General features: G+C 43.1%; 1 protein-coding gene across 6 annotated transcripts in view; it reads left to right on the forward strand.

Moving 5' to 3' along the window:
• Nucleotides 1–20,809, forward strand: part of CARS2 (cysteinyl-tRNA synthetase 2, mitochondrial) — a 45,798-nt gene that overhangs the window by 16,735 nt on the left and 8,254 nt on the right. For all 6 annotated transcript variants that reach the window (XM_063392778.1, XM_063392777.1, XM_063392779.1 and 3 more), the window contains 8 exons: nucleotides 471–554; nucleotides 2,900–3,029; nucleotides 5,284–5,417; nucleotides 8,391–8,458; nucleotides 11,020–11,086; nucleotides 15,826–15,964; nucleotides 17,945–18,068; nucleotides 19,923–20,021. In XM_063392778.1, coding sequence (XP_063248848.1) covers nucleotides 471–554; nucleotides 2,900–3,029; nucleotides 5,284–5,417; nucleotides 8,391–8,458; nucleotides 11,020–11,086; nucleotides 15,826–15,964; nucleotides 17,945–18,068; nucleotides 19,923–20,021 — 845 coding nt within the window. The remainder of the gene's footprint in view (nucleotides 1–470; nucleotides 555–2,899; nucleotides 3,030–5,283; nucleotides 5,418–8,390; nucleotides 8,459–11,019; nucleotides 11,087–15,825; nucleotides 15,965–17,944; nucleotides 18,069–19,922; nucleotides 20,022–20,809) is intronic.

Here is a 20,809-nt window from a genome sequence, read left to right on the forward strand (position 1 = left end):
CTGTAATAAACTGCTGTCTAAACTCCTTGGGGAAATCCTGGCCTGTTTTCTACAAGAAAGCTAGGGGAACCTCTGAAGAGGAGCTGTGTATCTCCTATGTGCTGTAAAAAGATGTGTCTGCAAAGCAAAATTTGTGGGTTTCTTTTTTAGCAGAGCTGGTGGTTGTAGAAGAATTGAAGTGCATTGTAACTGGACTAGGTGTAGCTGGAACTGCAGTAGGGGAGGGGATTGCTGATTTTGCATGGGCAAGGAAGAACTTGGGAGATCTCCAGAATTTAAAGTTATGCTATGGGCAGAATGTGCACAGAGGTTACTGAAAAGCTGGGTAACATGGAAACATCTGCTGTTACTTTTCCAGTATTTCTGAATTTCTAAATCAGATTTTCAAATGGGTGTGGAAAAGCACTTTGTTTTGCTTTCAGGGAAATATTATCAAATTCTCATCAATGAAAACATTTCTTTTGTATTAGGCAATGTTTATTTTGATGTTAAATCCTGGGGAAAAAGATATGGAGTGTTAACTGCTATTAACCCCGATACCCAAGATGAAGCAGGTAAGTTCGTGGCACCAGCTTGTTTGTGTTAATGCATTGTTTGAATGCATTTTTCATCTATGTGCAAACTTTCATTCAACAGTCTGAAACAGTTTTCTAACCCCTTATGTAAAGCTAACTTTCTGGTTAATTAAGATTACAGTGCATTTGTAGTCATTTTTTGAGGCACTCACTGTTGCCAGTGTAGGAAGAAACTTGGTTTTTCTTTTTCCTTTCATCCTTCCCGCTATACCTTTGTTCTGGTACCTTAGAACAATTAGGATTCTTAAGCAATTTTAATTAAATACTTGGCAGTGGTACATAGAAACTTCACAGTGAGGTGGTGTTCTGGTGCTCTAGCCAGCAGTGAGGTACTCAAGGGCAGACACAAGAAAACCTCACCCTACCGTGTTATTGTTGGGGCAGTTGCACTGCTCTGAAGCTAACTGGATGAATTGCTTCCTTCGTTACTTGTCACTGGGTTAAGCAGCTCTTTGTGTGAGGGTGAGCAATCTCTTCATAGGCTGTCCCTGGGCTGTGGGGATTTTGCTGCAGTTCCTGTTTTGCAGGATTGCTGAACCTCTCTGTAGTTTCTGTAAGGATCTGATCGGGTCTCTGCGTCAGAGAATTTGATACAGGTCTGCTGCATCCTTTTGCAAACTAAAGTTCAGTATTTCACAATTGAAAAAAAAAATCTGTAATTACTGAAAATGCCTTGGAGGCTGATGCTCAGGTGCAGCCAGAACTTCTCACAGTTCTGCTCTGGAGTTGTTTCAGCACTACAGCTCACAGAGGGAATGTGTCTTGTCAACAGTTATTTAGAGGTAATTACTGACTGCAGAGAGGCAGCAGCCTCCTGGGCTGCACAGGGAAGAGCACTGCCAGCAGGTCAGTGCAGGGATCCTTCTCTGCTCAGCACTGGTGAGACATGCCTGGAGTGTGTGGTGCTGGGCTCCCCAGAGCAGCAGGGGTATGGACATGGAGAAAGGGCCACAAATTTGTTGGAGATACTGGAGCAACTTTCATTGAGGAAAAGTGACAGAGCTTGGACCACTCAGCCTGAAGAAGAGAAGGCTTAGGGGAATCCTACCCATGTGTACTCGTACTGATGGAGGGAACAGAGCAGATGGAACCAGGCTTTTCTCAGCAGTGCTTGGTGATGGGACAAGAGGCACTGATCACAATTTGAAACACAGGAAATTCTGTTTAAAGCTAAGAAAAATCCTTTTTACCCTGAGGATAATTAATGCAAACCACGTTGCTCAGAGAGGCTGTGTAGTCTCCATCCTTGGTGATAATCAAAGCCTGACTGGACACCATCCTGGACAGGCTGCTGTAGATCTGAGCATGAGGTTGTATTGACTGTCCCCAGATGTGCCTTCCAGCCTCAGCTGTGATTACTTGTTTTACTCTGCTTCCCCTCTAGTCACAACTAAGTGTGTTCTTATTGGTAAAGATTTTGACACTTGTTTTGCTTACAACTGAGAAGTTGAAGAGTGCTCTTTTGTAGCAGTATACTCAGAAAAGGGCAAAAGACCATTGGAGTCAGCAGATACTGGTCAGTCAGAACTTGGCAATCTAGTAAAAAAGCTCGGGTGAAGATTCAGTGGTTGAAACTAGGGTTATATTTCTGTCTCTTGAGTTCTTGGTAATTTTGAGTTGTATGATCCTAAATGCGAGGTCAGAGAGAAAGTCCATTTGTCAGAGAGAAAGTCCAGAGTCTAGAACCCTGTTCTGGTATTTGTTTGAAGGTTAGGAGTCAGCAGAGATGAACAGTCCTGCAGTATTGTGACAAAAGCTACTGCATCCTTGGCAATGTAGTGAAGGAAGGAGCAAAAAAACTGTGAGGAAACCTTTGCAGAGAACTCACTGGTGAAAATGGTACTGAAAAATTGCTGCTGACCAAGGATAGTTTTGATTCCCTCTGTGTGCTTTGTTTTATAGAATCAAAACCACAAAGTACTTATGTCCCAAAAAAACCCCTGGGGTGTTTGTTTGTGTGTTGGTTTTGCTTTATTACCTTTTCTGCTGCAGTGCAATCAATTTGTCCTGGGGAAAATGGTTGATAGGTAACTAAATGAATGAAAAATTGGGGAAACCAGAGAAGGATAAAAGGACTGATAGGATAGGATGTATTAAGGAATCTTGAATCCATCTTTGTAGTGTGTTGAAATCTATTTCAATATTCCAGTATTTCAATTTTCCTCTGTATAAGGGGGAAGAGAGGGAAGTTGTACTGAAAAGAAGTTGATTGAAGGGGATTAAAATCAGAGTAGTTCACTAAACACACATTTCATCCTGCTTTCATTTGGTCATTTTTTTTTCTTTGAGACATATCCCATTAACAAATCACTTACTCTTGCCAGCTGATTCTGATAAACGACATGGTAAAGATTTTGCCCTGTGGAAGGCTGCCAAGCCTCAAGAGCTGTCTTGGAATTCTCCCTGGGGGAAAGGACGACCTGGATGGCACATTGAATGTTCCACAATATCAAGGTCAGATTTCTTGGATTTTGATAAACCTAATGCTATTTTTTGTTTTCAGTCACAGTACAATGGTAGCAGCAGTACTGAAAGTGTTTTCTAATCAGTAGATAGCACTGGTTTTAATGTGAGCATTTTATACAACTTGGGATGTCACGTGTGGCTCAGATAAACTCTGCTTCACCTTGTTGTTGCAACTGTCTCTATGTTTTGGCACCTTCTCTTGAGTCAGACTTGATGCTTAAAATGTGGCACACAGGATCCCACAGTCGATTAGCAGTCTTTTAATTTGAACTGAGTAACCAAAGGTTTGGTGAAAGTTATGGTATCTCTTTCATTCGCTTCCCTTCCACTTCCAGCAGTCTCCAGCAGACCTAGTTCAGGATGTAGGTGTCAGGAGGACAGGGTGTGGGATTCCAGTTTGATCTATGAGATCTTGTTGGCTTGTCTTAACAGCACCTGTGGATGTTCATGCTAATAATCAGTGTTATTCAGCTTTCTTGCTGAGTAGTGTTTCGCTTGCAGTTGGTTTGATGTAATTTGCTCTTAATTTAAAGTTTTATTTTCACCACAGGAGACAAAGTCTCTCCTGGAAGATGGATAGTGTACTTAGTTTTGCATTAGTCTCAAATCTTTTTTTGGAAGCTAATAACAAGTAGTTTAGATCTGACCTTGTTTGGCTTAAATTTTCAGCTAAAGCTGAAAGGAAATGAAACCAACTGCTTTAGGTTTCTCTTTCAGATGCTTTTCTGGTGCACTTGGAATTGTTAGTTATTTCTACCTGCTTGTGAAGAGTGTTTATAAGAGTGATTTTCTGTCTGTAAATAGTTTCAGCATAGTGAGGCAGCTCTTAAAGCAATCAAAGTGCACAAAATCATGCTGTGTTTGATGTGTTTGATGTACAACCTCTGACAGAAGTGCACAGGTAAGAAATGCCAATTACGACATGCCCTGTCTGCTAATGCAGTGCTGTTTATAGCCTGCATTTCTTTCTGTAAAAATGTATTTTACTGAGGCTGGATGAGGCTCCTGCCATATATATAAAAGCTTGAGCCATGGGGAGCCTAAGTGTAGTAATCTTGGACTGCGAAAAATGGAGAACTTAGTTTGGTAAGTGACCTGAAACAATTGGCTGTCCCAGTCAGCTGCTGAGGGCCCATTTTTAAGCAATACTCACTTAGCTGTCTGTTTTGCCAAGTGTCTCAGAGCACTTTAGCTAAGTTATATGAATTAATTTTGAAAAGTCTGTGAATGAGGAGTCTGTTCTCTAGAGCAGCCCTGGAGGAGGGAGTCCCCTGCTTTGACCCCCTCAGGTCTGATCTTCTCTCTGCATTTTCCCTTGTGGTGAGGTGGGTGGTTCCTCCTGTCCTGCGTTTGGCACATCCATCTGTCACCTCTCTCCAGCTCTTAATGGTTTTGTTGGAGGAAACACCAAGTGCTTCTCTGTGGGTGGCACAGGGGAAGGTGAGGGTCAGTCCTGGGAAGATTAGTGCTTTAGCTGGTTTTGAAGCAGGCAGGAGCAGAGAAGGATGAACTTGGGAGATGGTAACAGCTGCTTTCTTCCCTCCTCTCTTCTCCTCCTTGTTTTTTCCTCCTGTGTCCTTCTGCAAAGCCATCATGTAGCACAGTGTTTTAGCAGGGTGTCTCAAAAAGGGACCAAAGTATTAATGTTTAGCCAGCTAGCAGGAGCACCTTGTTAAAGTGAGATATGGGAGCCCCGTGTGTTTGTCTGTAAGCCTTGAATTTTTCCCTGCTTGAGCACTCCTGGTTTCTGAGCATTTAAGGCTGACTCACATCCCTGTGAGGCTGTAAGTGTAATCTTTGTTTAACAGATAGGCAAAATAAAGTTGCTAACCTGCCCATCTTGACCTGACTGCACACACTGTTGTCTGAATTCTTACAGAATAGGTTTAAGATCAGGAGGAGTGATACCAAATTTATAGAAATAAGTTGTTAGGTTTGCACATAAAGGCACCTGATACCGAAACTGTAGCAGAATGAGGAGACATCCTGCTTGCCATCCTTTAAAGAAAGTAGAAAAATAATTGCTTCTACTAAGGACAAGGAGTTGTGAATGGATAGGGGTCCTGTCCATACAAGTTCTGCTGCAGTTTTGGTATCCAAGATATGTGTAAAGTCTTGTTTTAAAATGGCTGCTACTAAATTGTACACTTAAATTTATGTTTCATCTTATTCTTTTCCGCACTTCTTTTTACAAAAAGCTTTTGTGGCATTCTACTTACTGATCAGGAAAATATTGTTACAGTGCAGTGTTTGGAAAGCAGCTGGACATTCATACTGGTGGAATAGATCTTGCATTTCCTCATCATGAAAATGAAATTGCACAGTGTGAGGTGTATCATCAGTGTGAACAATGGGGGAATTATTTTTTGCATTCTGGTAAGTAAAATGTTGATCATTTGAGAGGCCTATACAAATAAAATAGTTTGGGTTTTTTAAGTTTGGCATTTCATGCTATGAAAACACATTACACTGCCTGGCATTATGTGAAACTGCTCCTTGCTCCCTCTCATAAAAGTGCTTCGTTCAGTGAAGTTTGTGCTGTACAGTGCTTTGAACTACATCACTGATGGTTCCAGTGCTGTTCCCATTGATGGAAGCCTTGACATTTGTTCTTCCCATTGCAGTCGTGGTGGTTCTGGATGGACAGCTGAAGTCAGTAGAAAGTCACATTCAAGTCTGCAGCCTCTCTTTTGCTGATTAGTATTTTGGGCAGGATGTCTCTGTGAGCTCTTGGAGTGCTTCTCTGAGTAGAAGAGCTGCAGAGTTAAGCCTGGGGTACACTGTGGGAATAACATGAGCTTTCATTTTTATACATTTATACTGTATGGGATGAATATTGAATTCTAGTTTCAGCTTCCAGTGTAGAGCCTGTTGTTAATCAGTAGCAGTTGTCCAGAGGCTGGTGCATCCTCCAGGGTGTGCTTTGTTTCCAAGGCACTGTGAAATCCTCTGCACTTCCACTGAGATGCACTGGTTACTGCCAAGTGGAGCCTTCTGTTGACAAACCAGTGAATCTGGCTTTTCAAACTTGGAACTGAAACTCTAGGGGAAATATTTTTTGAAGCCAGCTAAATAAAGAGAAGTCAATTGAAAAAAAAAGAAGAAAAAAGAGAGAACTTAATTCCAAGGGCAGTTTGTACACTGAGGTTCTCTAGGAGCTGACAGATTACATTCATTAAGTCAAAAAGTCTTGCTGGAGGATGATGGTGTGAATTATTTAGGGCAAATGAATCAGGTTCAGAAACAATTTATTCTGCTAACAGACTTCAGAATTTTAGCAGCTCAGAATTGGAGGAGCAATCCCCATTAGAGGAAGAAAATCCCTGCACTGGGGATAAATCTTATAAGGACTTTATTTTTAGACTACTTGTACTCTGGGAAGAGTGCCAAACCGAAGTTATGAAAATCTTGTATTCTTGAATGAAATCATTCTAAGTACTGAAACTCTTGGAAGAGGAATATTAGTTCAAATTCAGATGTTACCAGTACCTTTTTAGGAAAATGTAATCCAACTATTTTAAGCTTGCTTGGCTGAAGTTAAGTGAGTCAGTATTTAGGCACATTTTGCAAAAGAGCAAAAGTAATCTTACCCAGGCTCTTCCCCTTCTCCCAGGAAAATTTTGGCTGTGGGTTTTACTTGAGTCACAGGAGCTGCAGGGGTCCACCTGTGTCTGACAGCCTGAATGTGCTTATTGAGTGTCCCAGGTTTCACAGTGCAGGGGTGAAAGTGGCCTCACCTGCTAGTAGACAGAACAGACAGTGAGAGCAAGATTTTTTTATCATGGATAGCTGCTGTAGCTGGTTCTGCATCCATAGATCCTTTGACTTATTCTCCATAGAGTATGTTGTGCAAAACTAAATTTTGAGGTAGTCTAAATTTCGAGGATAGGACTGGAGGTAGTCTTATGGTGAGTTCCTGCTGCTTTGAATCATTATCAGAAATAGCTGAGAAGTGAAACTGTGAGCTTTTCAGGTCCAGTTATCAGGCCTGAGCTTGTTGCTTTCATGTCCAGTGTGTAATGGGGATTTTATGTACTTGTGGAAGCAAAAGGGTTTTGGGCAAGGCTGCAAAGCAGCTCTGTGCAGCAAGTAGCACAAAATGCAGACAGCTGCATGTGTTGCTGAGCAGGAAATGCTGCTTCTGTCACCACTCATAAAAGCAGGAGCACAATCATACATTGTCCTTGTGGAGCCTCTGAGGCATTGGTAACATTGGGCTGCCAAATTTGAAAGAATGCAGTGCTGGCAGGGTATTACAGAGCAAGAGAAATTTCTGCTTAAAAATCTGCCTCAAAGTATGGTGAAGTGCTGGATGCTGCAGGTCACAGAAGTGCCTAAAATCATCACAACATGTTAGTTGTGGGTGGTTGGTAACTTACAGAATTATTAAGGCTTTTAACAACATTTCTGAAATTATGCTGAGCACTCTTTCAGTGGCAGCATGTTTGGCATCTCTCCAGTGCTGTGAATAAATAATTGGTGTTTTCCGTCAGTGGTGCTGCTGTGGCTCACATGGCTGAGGCCTGGAAGCAGGCAACCTCAGGCTATGCCTGTTCAGCAGAGCTTTCAGTCCTAAAGCCAAGCTCTACATACTCTCTTAAATGCAGTGTTACTGCTTTTCTCCTGTGCTGCAGCCCTGCAAAGCAGTGGCCTATGTGACTATTGAAAGTTCTAGCAGTGCTCAGAGATCACATTTTAAAATAAACTAATTCAAATTAGGCATTGTAGCTGCATCCCTCCTTCGCCCTGCTTTTTCTCAGTCTCACAAGTCTGGAGAAGCTGAGAATGTGTAGAAAATTCATTTTGCATTTGAGATATTTTGAACCAGTGCTATAAAATCTTGGGGTAAAAAAAAATGTTAATAGCCAGCAGCAAGTGATAAGTACAGAAAATTGAGTTTTAAGGATTTTTTTAAAATATGACATCACTTGAAAATATTTTTTAAAATACTTCTGAGAAGTCAAGAGTAACAGATCAGGTACTTGTCCTGTGAAGACTGAAACTATTTGCTTGCTTGTTTTTATCAGTTTATTGTCAGTTCTGAACAGAGAGACTGTTCGTGGTGGTTTTTTTTTAATGTTTTGTTTTGTTTCCCTTTAGTGTTTTGAATGTCTATATTTTAAAATTCACCCAGTGGTAGTTTTGAGATTGGAGGGGTATGCAGGGACTGTAAGCAAAGCTATTGAAAAGTGACACCCATTACACTGAAATGTTCGGCATGTATCCATCACAGCATATGCTGCCTCCAGCATTTAAAGTGTCTCAGTGCAGTCTTTCTCATTTGCTCCCTATTCAGAAGCACACTTGTTTATCCTGATTAATTCCTTTTTTTTTTTTTTTTAACTGTAGGGCATTTGCATCTTAAAGGAAGTCAAGAAAAAATGTCAAAGTCGTTAAAAAACTACATAACAATTAAGGTAATTTCTTTGTTTGAATTGAAGCAATTTTGTAGGTTTGTAATATGTAAATATTAATCACAGCCCTCTTTTGAGAAACCTTTGAGTGTGTGCTTGTGCTGCAGTGTTTCTCTGGTATTGGTGTGTCTGTTACTGTGAACGTGGATGTAGGATACCTGCTCAGATTCATGGTGTGCTTATAATGATGGATCTTGCTGAGCTGAGAGTGTTTGTAGGAATAGAGTTGTACCAGAATCCTGCACTACAGATTTGTGGTTGAACTTGACAGCCTCAGGGGTCTTTTCCAATCTGAATGATTCTGTTCTGTAGTGGTGGGTTCTCATTGGTATGTTCTTGATAGTGCTTTCAAAAAGCATGGACTTGGAAAAGAGTGGATGGTTTTCCTTGTCCTTCTCTAGGTGAAATGGGACATAGTGTCAGTGTTTTGTCAGGAAGCTACTGGATATCCTGAACCACACTATTGCAGCAGTCTCTCCCATTGCCCTTTATTTCTGTACAGTGACCTTGCTAATGCACAGAAGCTTTGCCTTTGATACCCACGAGCCACATGACTGTGTCATACTTCACTGTGTCCCCAGGTCTTTGGTGTGGCCCAGAGCAGGGTTTCTCTGCCAGCTGTGTGTGACACCGCTGTGCATGGTGATGGGTGCCTCCTGTGGTGGCTGATGCCTGCGGCTGGAATAGGGTGATTGCCTTCCTTTAGGCAAAGCTTGGGAAGCTGCTTTGGCATAGATGTTGCCCTTTGCCCTCTTTGAAGAATTAATTAAAATTCATTTAAAAAGGAGTTCAGTATGAACTGCTTTACTCTTAAGTCTTCAGGTGCTGTTTGGGTACAGTTAAGCCCTGTTTCCCAGGAGCTCACAATTTCCACAGAAGTCTCACAAGTCTAGCAGATGTTATGGACAGGGTGGAGAAATGACCACAAATGCAATACATGGAATTAAAGCAGCATATAAACATGTTCCCCTCCGTGTTCCCCATGATGGCACAGCTTATGTTGAGGAAAAAAAATATTTCTGGCCTGTCTCTCCTTCCTTGTAGGTTTCTGTTTTTCATGTCTGCTGGTACTCATGGCTAACAAGTATTAATCCTTCCTGGGAAGTGATTTTCAGTCCAGTGAAACAATTTTTTTCTTGTACCTTGAAAGTTAAGCCCTACATGGAAGGTTTGATGCCTGTGCCAAAAGAGGAGAGGTTTGTCCAGGATATTCCTTTGGTCCAGCCAGTGGCCACCTGCATCCCAGGCTGTCACCTGGACACAGCAGCTTCCTCTTTTTAACAGCTGTTAATTCTGACCCCAAAAATCAAAGAGATTTTGATAACACGGGGCCACGCAATCTGCTTTCAAAGAGCTGGGATTCTGTTCTCTGTTTTCAAGGAAATGCAGAGTTGTTTTTTCTGCTTTGGATGGTCCTTTCCCAAATTTGAGTATTTGGTAATATACTGGACTCATATTGTTCTACCTCTGTATATTAGTGTAAAGCTTCTGGGCATATTGGGTATCCTCATTTATATTCAGTTTATTTTTAAAACCCACAACAAACAAACACCCACCAAAACCATCAGTATCGCTGTTTCTTGATTGTGATTGCCTCAATTATTTCTATTTTCACTTGAGAGAGAGCACATTGCTGATGCTTTTCTGCTGTTCAGGCTAATGTAGTCTTGTAGCAGAAGCCTTATTTCAAAATGTGGGATTTAAGCAGATAACACTTTCCATGTTTTCTCACTTGTACTGGCTTCTTACGATTTTTGAATTTTGTGCCACTTCAGTGATCCTCACCAGTTCACAAATTAAAAAAAAAAAAAAAAAAAAAAAAAAAGCTGAAGTTCAGTAGACACAAAACATTCTGCCACAGTGTCCAGCCTTGCTGAGAGCAGGGTTGGAAGTGATTGAATGTTTTATTAGTCTACCTTCAAAACATTTAAATAGTTCATTATACTATTAATATAAATTAATTGTACTAATAGTAATACTAGTAATACTAATATTTTACTGTTTACTGGAGTAAATTATTTGTAAAGCTAAATAACTATTAGAGTAGAGTTTATTAGGCTTCATAATTAATACAGATAACTCTTTATATTGCTGGGTTTTGTCTTTGTTTCCTTGTGTTTCGTCATATTCTAGTCCTGCAGAAAAAGTACAGTTATTTTCTTTTTCAAGAAATCTTTTTTTTTTTTTGTAAAGTTCACAAAACTCAGGAGCTTTTCTTTCTGTAAGATTATATCCCAAACTTTGTCTGATAATTTCATTTTGGGGTTTTTTTGCAGTCTTTATACAGTGTATGTTTGATATACTTGCAGAATAATTTTCGCTGTCTTGTCTTGGACATTGTGTGTATATTTATATCTCGTATATATGTATGCACATCTATCTTATATGGAATTGAATTTTATTTGGTTCTGGTTTTAAAGCAGTGTTAGAGTTTAAAGATTTCATGCCTATCTTAAATTGCAAAGATGTGTTATTTGTCATGTTAGTTTGAAAACAAGGGGGTGGAAGAGCTCCTGAAGAAATGGATATCATGCTAAAGCTGTCTTTTTGTGCACGGAATTTAGGATTTCCTGAAGAGGTGCTCCTCAGATCAGTTCAGAATGTTCTGTTTGCGTGGCAGATACAGCTCAGGTAAGGAGAAGCCCCTGACCTGTGGAGGTGTGCCTGGCTTCCCACACACCCTTCCCAGCCACGGCGCAGAGTTCTGGAATCCAGTGGGTGGGAAGGTTTTGGTGGTGCTCTGTGGGGCTGCTCTTTGGCTAACATTTAGAAAATCGTCTTTACTGAGCACAGTACATAACCATTCATTTAAATACCTTCTCGAGCTGCAGTTGGTTGTGACTCCCAGTTAATTGCACTTTTAATTAATGAATTACCTCTGTCTCTGATTTGCATCTGTTGTAGTTGTATTGCAGTCACGATCAGCTGTTTTTGGAGACAGGGATGTGAACGTAGATGGAACTGTGGCTTACATTCCTGTAGGGTATGGTGAGGGCTGGCTAATAGTTCTTTATCTCCCTGCTGTGTAACCTTTTTTGTCCTGTGGAGTTCCTGAGTGTTCAGGCAGTTGTGTGGTGCAGTGCAGCTCGCTCAGACCAGCACATGATAACCTAATGAACATCTCAGCCTGGCAGATCATCTCTCTGCTGGTGAGGAGGGGTGTGGGAGATTCTGTCAGCTTCCCTGTCTACCCCATAGTGTTTCCAGCAGGTAGGTGCTACTTTTAGCTGGAAGAGGTTTTCATATGTCTGTGTTCTTACCAGTTTATTGGGGCCTGCCAAAAGCAGATGGTGGTTCCTTAGCCACTGCTGGGTCACCTGCCTTGTTGGCTGTCCTGGCAGGGCAAGGGAAGGGTGAAGCATGGGGCAGCAGCTGCTGTGGTGTTTCAGGGGCCTCTGTCTGCCTTAGATAAAGCACCTGTAGCAGTGTGACTGTGAGAGCTGGCGTGGCCAAGGCTCTGGGGCATTGCTCGTGCCTGTCAGTGTGCAGTGCACTGCCAGCCTTTATAGTCGTGCAGTCACTGGACTGAGAAATCCTTCTGCTTGTTACTACTGCCAGCTGCCTTGCAGGAGCCACCCATGTGATCTTCCTGGTGGATCCTCCCTCTCCTAGGACAGTTAAAAGGAATGGAATAGATCCCTGCAATATTTCAAAGCATGGGATCATAGAAAGAGTTGGTTATTAACTTCTCCTCCACTGTGATGAAGAGAGAGGAGTGTATCCAATGGGAAGATCTGCTGCAGAGCAGCATCCTGTTTGGGGCAGGCAGTGGATTGATGGCATGCTTGGCTGTTTTGGGATGATGCTGTAGGGCAGTGGCACCCTTGGCTGATTTCCTCTTTTAGGAGATGAAATACCTAGTGTACACTTAAGTGGCTCCCTGGCTGGGGCACCTGGGAGTCGTGAACAAATATGTGTTTAAAACCAAAAAAAAGACTAACACCTACTACACTGTCATACATATATATGTTTGTCATGTAAACAAGAGCTAAGTGTCTGGTAGTTTCTAACCTTGCCTCAGGACAAGGAATGGCACTGCAGCTGGCTGCATTTGAACCTGTGCTTTTTGCATTACTTCTAGGATAAACACCTTCCCCAGGTAAAAAAAGAGCACTACCTGTGTGGATGTGGGTGGCTTTGATGAAAGGATATGGTTGACATATCACAGTATAAACCAGCTGGCAGTAAGGGTTGCTCAGAAGTCTGCACTTGCTACCTGCCCCTTATAAGGCCGTGTGCACTATTAACTTCCCAGTAAAGAGCCAGAGTCAGTCTCTGTTGAGCCAGATATTCACCATGCTGCCTGTCAGCTTGTGTCCCTGCTATCAGCTCACTTTGGTCTAAACACAGGTTTACTTCACTCCTCATCTTGCTGTCTGCTCATATTTTTATTAGAAGTGCGATCCCAAGCACCTTTGGTTTGTTTCTTAAAAGGTTTTTATAACCAAGTCCCATGGATGATGGTTCCTGCCGTCTCTACCTGCCAAAGAAAGCTTTTTGTAAAATCCAGCTTTGAGGATCAGGTGGTACCACAAACGTTGGATTGAATCTGTAAAAAAGATCTTTGCAGGCATGTGGATGAGGGCAGCTCCTGGCAGTTGGGAATGGCTCATGTCTGGTACTGTGGTTTCTTGGGCTTGGAATGGGCCTTTTTTGTTGTCTTGGCTACCCCCATCTCTGTGTATGCTAAGGGGCACAAATAGAGACAAATGTGACCAGACTGCCTGGGAGGGGCACGGGCTGAAAGGGGTGAGTGCAGGGAGGTGCATGTGTTTCATGGGAGTGGAGTCCCTTCCTGTGATGCTCATTGTCAGAGGGAGGATAAAGCTGCATGCCTTTCTTGTGGGGAAGAGGAGAAAAGTCAGAGAGACTTTGATCATCCTTCTGTAAGGTCTTTCTGCATGGGGTTCCTCTGCTTCATGGCCCTCCCTGCCTGCTTGGGGTGGTGGGGCAGAGCTGCTCGGGGTGAAGCTGAGCTCTGAGGGCAGTGGTGATTACCTGGGCATTTTGCTTTGCCTGGTGCCTCTGGCTGTTTGCTTCTTGGCCTGAATCACCACCCTGTTGCACATCTGAGGCTGTTGGGAAAATGTTTCCTGGGTACCCCAGGCAGCAGCATGGTGACCCGCCACCAACGTGCCAGCTGCTCCTGGGTGCAGCGTGAAAGGAGAGGTGCCATCTCTGGAGTCTGTGGGACTGCTGTGAGGCAGCTCTTCCCCTCCTGCATCTCATCAGCAGTGGCTTCACTTTATGCAGTGAAGGGCAGGGGGTGTGAGCCCTGCCACAGGCAGTGGGGTTCTGTCTCCTGGGTGCTCTCCTGGTCCCCAGAAATGCTCCGGTGATTTTGTGAACCTGAGTGAACTGCAGTGTTCTGACCCCTCTGCTGTGCAATAACTTGTTGGTGCTAGTAAACAAATGTCTTGTCATTGGTGATGCTGCTGGTGGCAAAGGAGGGGAGGAGTGGGGAACACAGTGAGGGTTTATAGGGTAAATAGGCCTGCCTATTTAGGGTTCAGAGGCTTGCCTGTGCTGCATTGTGGGTTTGCAGTGCCTGCAGACAGTGGTTTGGGAGTGTGCCCTGAACTGGGGATGAAGAATGGCTTGAATCAAAGTAGGTTTCAGCAGGATGAAATTTTATCAGGTATTCCTTGCAGAATTCTTGTAATCAATTGGGTAATCCTAGTGTATATAAATGATCACTCTCAGTGTCTCACTGGGTTATAGAGGTCTGTACATTGATCTTTTTGAAAACAGAGTAAAGCTTGATTTAATGAGGCAGTAATGCAGATTTTTAATTATAGTGATTTTTCAGTGAAAAATCTGAAAAATACAAGTGCAGACTTACGCCTTTGTTACACTGGGGTAATTCCTGTGGAAAGTCTGTTTAAACAGTTAAGCTTCCTTGGGATTTGGGCTAATGGAACTGAGATCAGGTCTCAACATCTGGCTGCTTTTTCCCCCTTACATCTGTCCTCTTGGTAAGACTGTCTGCACTACAGAGTCTGTCTGGGCAGCACTGGGTAATTCTGCAAAGCAGCTGGGTGTGCCATGGGCAGGACCAGAGGTGAGATTTCTGTGGAGACTATGGGTGATGCTCAGTGCTGGTGATACTGGGAATATGCTGGCAGCTGTAGTTTACCTGTACCTTATTGCAGAGGTCAGGTGTACAACAGTGAAGGAATGCTGCACTGACTGTGAATGGCCTCAGTGTGATACTGGGTGAAGGAATGCATTCAAACTTAGGCCTGTCCTAGGGGACACAACTTCCAGTGGAGTCAGGTGAGCTCTCTTATGTGGGGTCTAAAAGCTTTTCTACAGAAAATTGCAAAATACTGTACAAACAAAAAAAAAGGCTCTCTCTGATAGCAATTCCCAGTAAGTGACAATGAGCCAGTGTGGCACTTGCACTTGGCAGGGTGCAGGCAAGGCAAGAGGAGCCTGCTGAACTCCTGCCAGCAGCAGCAGTGGGCTCAGGAAGTTCCCAGAGTGGAATTGCCTACCAAAGCTAAGGTCTCCCTGAGTGCAGTGGGGATGTCTGTGTGCATGGATGCCTTGTTAGTGGTAGGGCTGATGTTTTTGTGGCAGGTGGAAGAGCAGCTCTGTAGGGTTCTTGTATGGCACATCTCATTGTAAGTGTAGCTCAGCTGTGGAGGCAAGGAATCATTTACCTTGAAGTTTTATCTTTCTTTCCAGTGGCCATAAGAGGCTTTGATATGTGTAAGTGTGATGAATCCCACCCTAGACATGCCCTTATGAGTCTAAGCAATTGGAATTGTCTCTAAAAATGGCTTTCTCAAAGTGATATGGTCAGTTTAGCTTTGATGTTGTGAGGGAATTGTTCAGGAGCTGGACCACAAATTTTAGGTTCATCTAGATTTTAGATGTTGGTGAAGCAGTGCTTTGAACAGAGTCAGTGGTGAGGGTTAGGCCTCTTTGGTTATCTCCAAATGCAGACTGTGTCTACCTAAATTAGAATAGGCATGAAATTAGAGGTATATGTTGCCATCACTAGAACACTTAAAAATATATTAAATCCTAATGCTCTGGATTGGTAACTTTGCAGAGAGATTCAATAATGGAAAAAAATGAAAGTTAAGTAGTGATTGCTTTACTAAATTTCCAGATTCAACTTTTTAAATCAGTTTGATATGTTTGCCAGTAGGTTATACTTTGTCATATGTATGATTGTCATTTATATTGATTTAATTCACCTGGTGTACATGAAGAATGGAGCTTTTAATTAAATGTGCAATTAATTGTAAGAAGTTTGCTATACAAATAATAACAAACTTCTCCTTTGTCTCCAAATACTGTTCCTATGTATGACAGACAACATTCTCTCCATCCTAATACCTAATTTCTTTTTTTCTTAGCGGTAGAATTTAGTGAGGAGAGCATGGAAGATGCAAAGAACCTTCTTCAGGCAATCTCCTCATTTATTAGAGATGCAAATGCTTATATTAAAGGACAGCTGGTGTGTGACCCTGTTAGAGAAGACATATTGTGGGAAAGGTAAGTGGACCTCCTGTATCTTAAAAGACTGTGATTATGGGAGCAGTAGTTCACTGACAGACTCTGAGGTTCTGTTCAAGAAGCAGGATGAGACTAAGCAGCAGTCCTCCCTCCCAGCCCAGAAACCAAGGGCAGGTTTTTTTAAAAATTCTCTTTCTAGCCAACTGGTTTTGCTCAGTCTGCTGCACTCAGTTCATTGTGTTTTTAAGATCTGTGTTGCTTACCTAGTGTGCCTCTCCTAACACAGGCATCTTGGCCCCTCATGAGTGGAGCTGGGGCAGTTGTGAGGCTCCCCAGTTCATAAGCAGAGCTGGGCAGTGGTGACTGGAGAAGAAGGATGATGACTGAAGAGTGGCACACCTTGGGAATGTGAATTTGTAATGAAGCTGGCTGGCAGTGGTGTGCAGCACAGGAGAGAAGGGGCTAATGAGAGGTTGGCCATGGGCAGGGATGTCACAGGGAAGGAAGCAATTAGCATTGTTGTGACCCTGACAATGGTGAGCAGGATCCTTTGGAGTCCATTGTGAAAACCAGATTATCTTCAGGACTGAGATGTGCTGTGTGTTGGGTGCAAAGCTGGGAGCAGTAGCACGGTGCTCTGGAGTCAGGGTAGGAGGGCTTTGAGTGCCCTGAGGCAAGGGCAAGGTTAGTGCAGGCAGCTCAGGGCTCCAGAATCAGAGGGGAGACAGTCTGTGCTGGAGAGGTGAGAGGCAGCTGCCTTCCAGAGGCTCAGGAACCTCCCTGTTGGGAAAGCTTGTGGCTGCACTGACTGAGGGTTGCAAGGGGCACTGGAGCACGTTACAGGAAAGTGGAGTTGCATTAACTAGCTGTGGTATTTGGCAAAAGCAACTCTTTCAGCAGGAGGCTGCAGGAGATGTGTTGGTACAAGATAAAGCTGAGAGGCATGAGGAAGTTGAAATGGATAATCAGTAGGGGATGTGTGGGAGGCCACAACTTGTGTATTCCTAGGTGTAAAAACAACCAAAATGAAACAAAGCTCTTAATTAGCAAAGTGTTAGATACTCAGTGGAGAGGGGGAAGCTTGCAGGGAAGTGTTGGGAGGAATGAATTAGAACAGCAGCCATCTAGTATCTGAGGGGAGGTAGGCATTCCAGGCAAAAAAAAAGTAGAAACAAGTGAAATAAGGCTCAAGAGAGCCCCAGAGATGCTAGGATAGCTTGAGGTTCCCCAGCTAGCCCTGTTCCTTGCACTTTTTTGGTGAATGGCACCCTTGGGCCAGCACTGTCAAGCTCTGGTTTGCTGGCTGTGTATGGGAGCACGCTGCCTGCAGCTGTTTGTAGCTCCCTGTTTTTCCCTGCTCTCTGCTCATCTCCCTGCCCAAGTGGCTGCAGCTGGTGGCACTGGTTCTGTGGGCACTGGCTTTTGGCACTGTTACACACATGTCCCACTGCAGCTTGCCATCTGGGCCATGGTGAGTGGAGTCCTTTGAGACTGGGATTGGCCTCTCCTAGGAAATGAGGAGGCAGTGCTTGGTTCTGAGTCAGATCCTGACAACAGGATTCTTGGCCAGCCCCAGGACAGCTTTCTTACCAGGCACTGGAGTGCTGCCTGTGATGTGCCTTTGGAAGAGAAGCGTGCTGTTAGCATGATTAATGGGCTGCTGGAAAAAAAAAACAGAACTCAATAAGATCTTTGATGTGCTTGATATTAGCCTCATTTTCCATCTGTTTTTAAATTATTTAAGGCAAACTTTGCTCTGTTGTTGTTGGCTCCTCTGATTAACCATGTATATTTATTGAAAGGATGTGGCACTTAGGCTTTTGACATGCATGGAATTTTTCCCTTCACAGCAGGAAGATGTATTCCCCCTGATGAGTGTAGCACTGCCCGTCACAGGACAGCTGGGAAGGAGATGGCAGTGTCCTTTGGATGACTCCCTCTGGCTGAATGGCTGATGAATTCAGCACACTGCTGGCATCTTGTTTGTCTTATCTTAAACGCTACCTTTTCTTCTTGAAGGCTAGCCAACACAAAAGTAACCGTGAAGGCTGCGTTTGCAGATGACTTTGACACCTCCAGGGCTGTTGCAGCAATTATGGACCTCATTCACCATGGCAACAGACAGCTTAAGGCTGTTACTAAGGTAACCCATTAGGATACAGAGATCAGAAAATGACAGCTGTCCACTGTCCTACTGCTTAATGCAGACGGATTAGTTTATTGTTCACATAAGAAGCCAGCAGAAACAAAGCTCCATAAATTGTTGACCTTAATGGAGCCCATTTGTCCTGACCCTATCACAGGGATTGTGCATGGCTATTGTTTTGTGCTTTGTTGTGTCCAGAGGATGCTTCTTTCCTGCTGCTCTATATTATTTATACCTAAGGCTTTTGAAAGGCCAGACGCTCTTGTGACATGCTGCTAATTTTAGTGCTGGTTCTGTGTTCTTACCCTGCTTCTTTGCTTAATATCCATGCCCAGAAATTAAGCTGAACTGGGAAGTGGTGGGGGTGGTTGCTGCAGGGGCTTTGGCTGGCAGCCCCAGGTGCACTGGGCAGTCCTGGTGCTGAGTTCAGCGTTGGGGACTGAGTGGCTTCTCCTGCTGGCAGACTGTAATTGGCATCAGCATTCCTGCAGCAGTCTGTCTTCAGATGACTTTTGGCAAATTAAGACCCTGTTAAGATCTCTCATGCTGACACAAAGAAAGCATCTGGTAAGGACAAGACTTCAGCAATAAACACTGTCTGAAGCACTTCTGGGTTCTCCGTTGAGCAAGAGCTCCCTTTGCCCCTCCAGGCGAGCACCTCAGCCTTGTTGCTGTGCTCCTTGAGTACTGGTGTCATCATGTTCACCATGTTTGTGCGGTAAAAGAAATGTTGTGTACATGGTAATAACTGGTTTTAAGAGAGAATTAGCCTGTTGGTTTAGAAATCCTGCCTCCTTCTGGTCCTGTTTTGGCCTTGGCTTTAAATTCTGTCCTTAGCCTTATTTTTACAAATTGACTCTCTGAGCCAATCCCTGACCTGGAAACACTTTGCAGCAGGGATCTTTAATGGTATTGCCACTCCTAGATACAACTACCCCCCTTTTGTCAGTCACTACTATTCCCCCTGAATTCCTCTGTTTTGTTGAGAATGGGATGGGATATTTGTGGGGCAGCTGACTGGGATTTCTGGTTGAGGTGGTGGAGCTCTTCTGGGTACAGCCCAGCTGTCTGGAGTGTTCCCTCTTTATTATGAGTGTAGTTTTTCTCCTTAAGAACTGTGAGTAAAACCACATAACTACTTATTTCTCTGTTTAGCCTTCCTGCTAAGCATTTCTCACCTTAGATGGCATACTTCTGTTTCTTTCTCCCAGTGGCCTGCTCCAGCTCCTCCCAGTTCTGAAGATGTCAGATAAAATCCAGTACCAGCTGCTGATTTGCCTGTGCATCTCATCATTCTTATTTCTTAGGCAAGGGTTAGTCCCTTAAATTACTCCTCAGTCTGTCATTTAATCCTTATTTTATTGCTGCTGATTGCTGGTGCTACCAGCACCAGCATTACAAAATGCCATACGCTATCTCAAAGTGGTCTCCATGTGGATCAAATCAGTAAGATACTCAAATAATTTTTTTTAATCTTCTATATTATAGGTACCCATGAATGTAGGACTTTGTTCTTTTTGTTTCCATACACACAGCCCTTTCATGCCCAGAAGTGCTATTTTTAGTTCTAATTTACTGCACACATGTAGTGCATGCCAGCTTCTCACATCTCTTCTCACTGCACAGGCTGGTGATAAGCTCTTCCCTTCCCTTGTTTACTTAAATCCCTTCCCTTTGTGCTGTGAGGTGCTTTTATATCTCTGTAAGATTGCCTGTCTGGGCAGGTGTTCCTTGTGGAGGTATATCTTTATAATTAGTAATAGTTTTCCCTTGTGAACTAGGCTACAGAGAGATGCTGGGTTCTGTAATATATATTGACTGGACAATCTCTTTTGAGTGTTTTCTAAACAGGATGCTGGATCTCCTAGAAGCTCTGTTGTGTATGGAAGCATCATTTCCTATATAGAAGGCTTTTTCAATGCCCTTGGGATGTCCTTTGGAGAAAGACAGGTAATGAAATATCTCTTCTGTGTGTTCGAGGATATGGTAGCAGCCCCAGTGTTGTTTCATAGAGTGCTTTCAGAAAGCAGCACATGTAACAAAGTTATTTATGGTTTTAGTAATCCTTTCTGCACTGCTTGCAGTTTCTCCTGTGATGCTTTAGGAGAGTGTATGAGCAGGTGGAACAAAGTGTGGGCTTTTTAGCTCTTGGAAGTAATCCCATGTGACTTCACCAATTTTGCTGTGGAAATGAAAGACTGAGGAATGAAACAAGAAAAAGATAGCTTTAGAGGCCTTTAAATTGCCCTGTTATGTGTCTGGCTTTTCCTTTTCTTCCTGATGGTTGCTTCCAGGCTGGCTTTGATAGCTGTGTGAATGTTTGCAGTTGTGAGGGGTCCCACTCCTCTGCAGAAAGCAGGGAAAGGAGCTGCTCTGCCTTGAGCCATGGGGAGTATTTAAAATGACACAAGGTGTTGGAGAGTAGCAGGTTGTTTTTTGCTCTTCTCCTGCTCAAATATGGAGCTGAATGCAAGGTAGTGGAAAACTTTTTGTAGAGAAACTGTTCTGCAAAACAGAACAGTTACTTTGGGGAGGAGGAGAAGAGAATAAGAAAATTTAAATAACATCTTTTATCCTTTGAAAATTAGGCAATGTAGTAGTAAGTGCATTTATTTAGTTTGCCTCCATGGATTTTCTCACAAAATTTCTTTCAAAGCAGTGGCTGGATGTGATTTGGCTGTGTGTTACTCCTCACAGCCTTTGTTAATTTTTAGTGACACACTTAAAATTTTTCTTAG

The sequence above is a fragment of the Prinia subflava genome, chromosome 3, assembly GCF_021018805.1.
Source record: "Prinia subflava isolate CZ2003 ecotype Zambia chromosome 3, Cam_Psub_1.2, whole genome shotgun sequence".
Classification (NCBI taxonomy): Eukaryota; Metazoa; Chordata; class Aves; order Passeriformes; family Cisticolidae; genus Prinia; species Prinia subflava.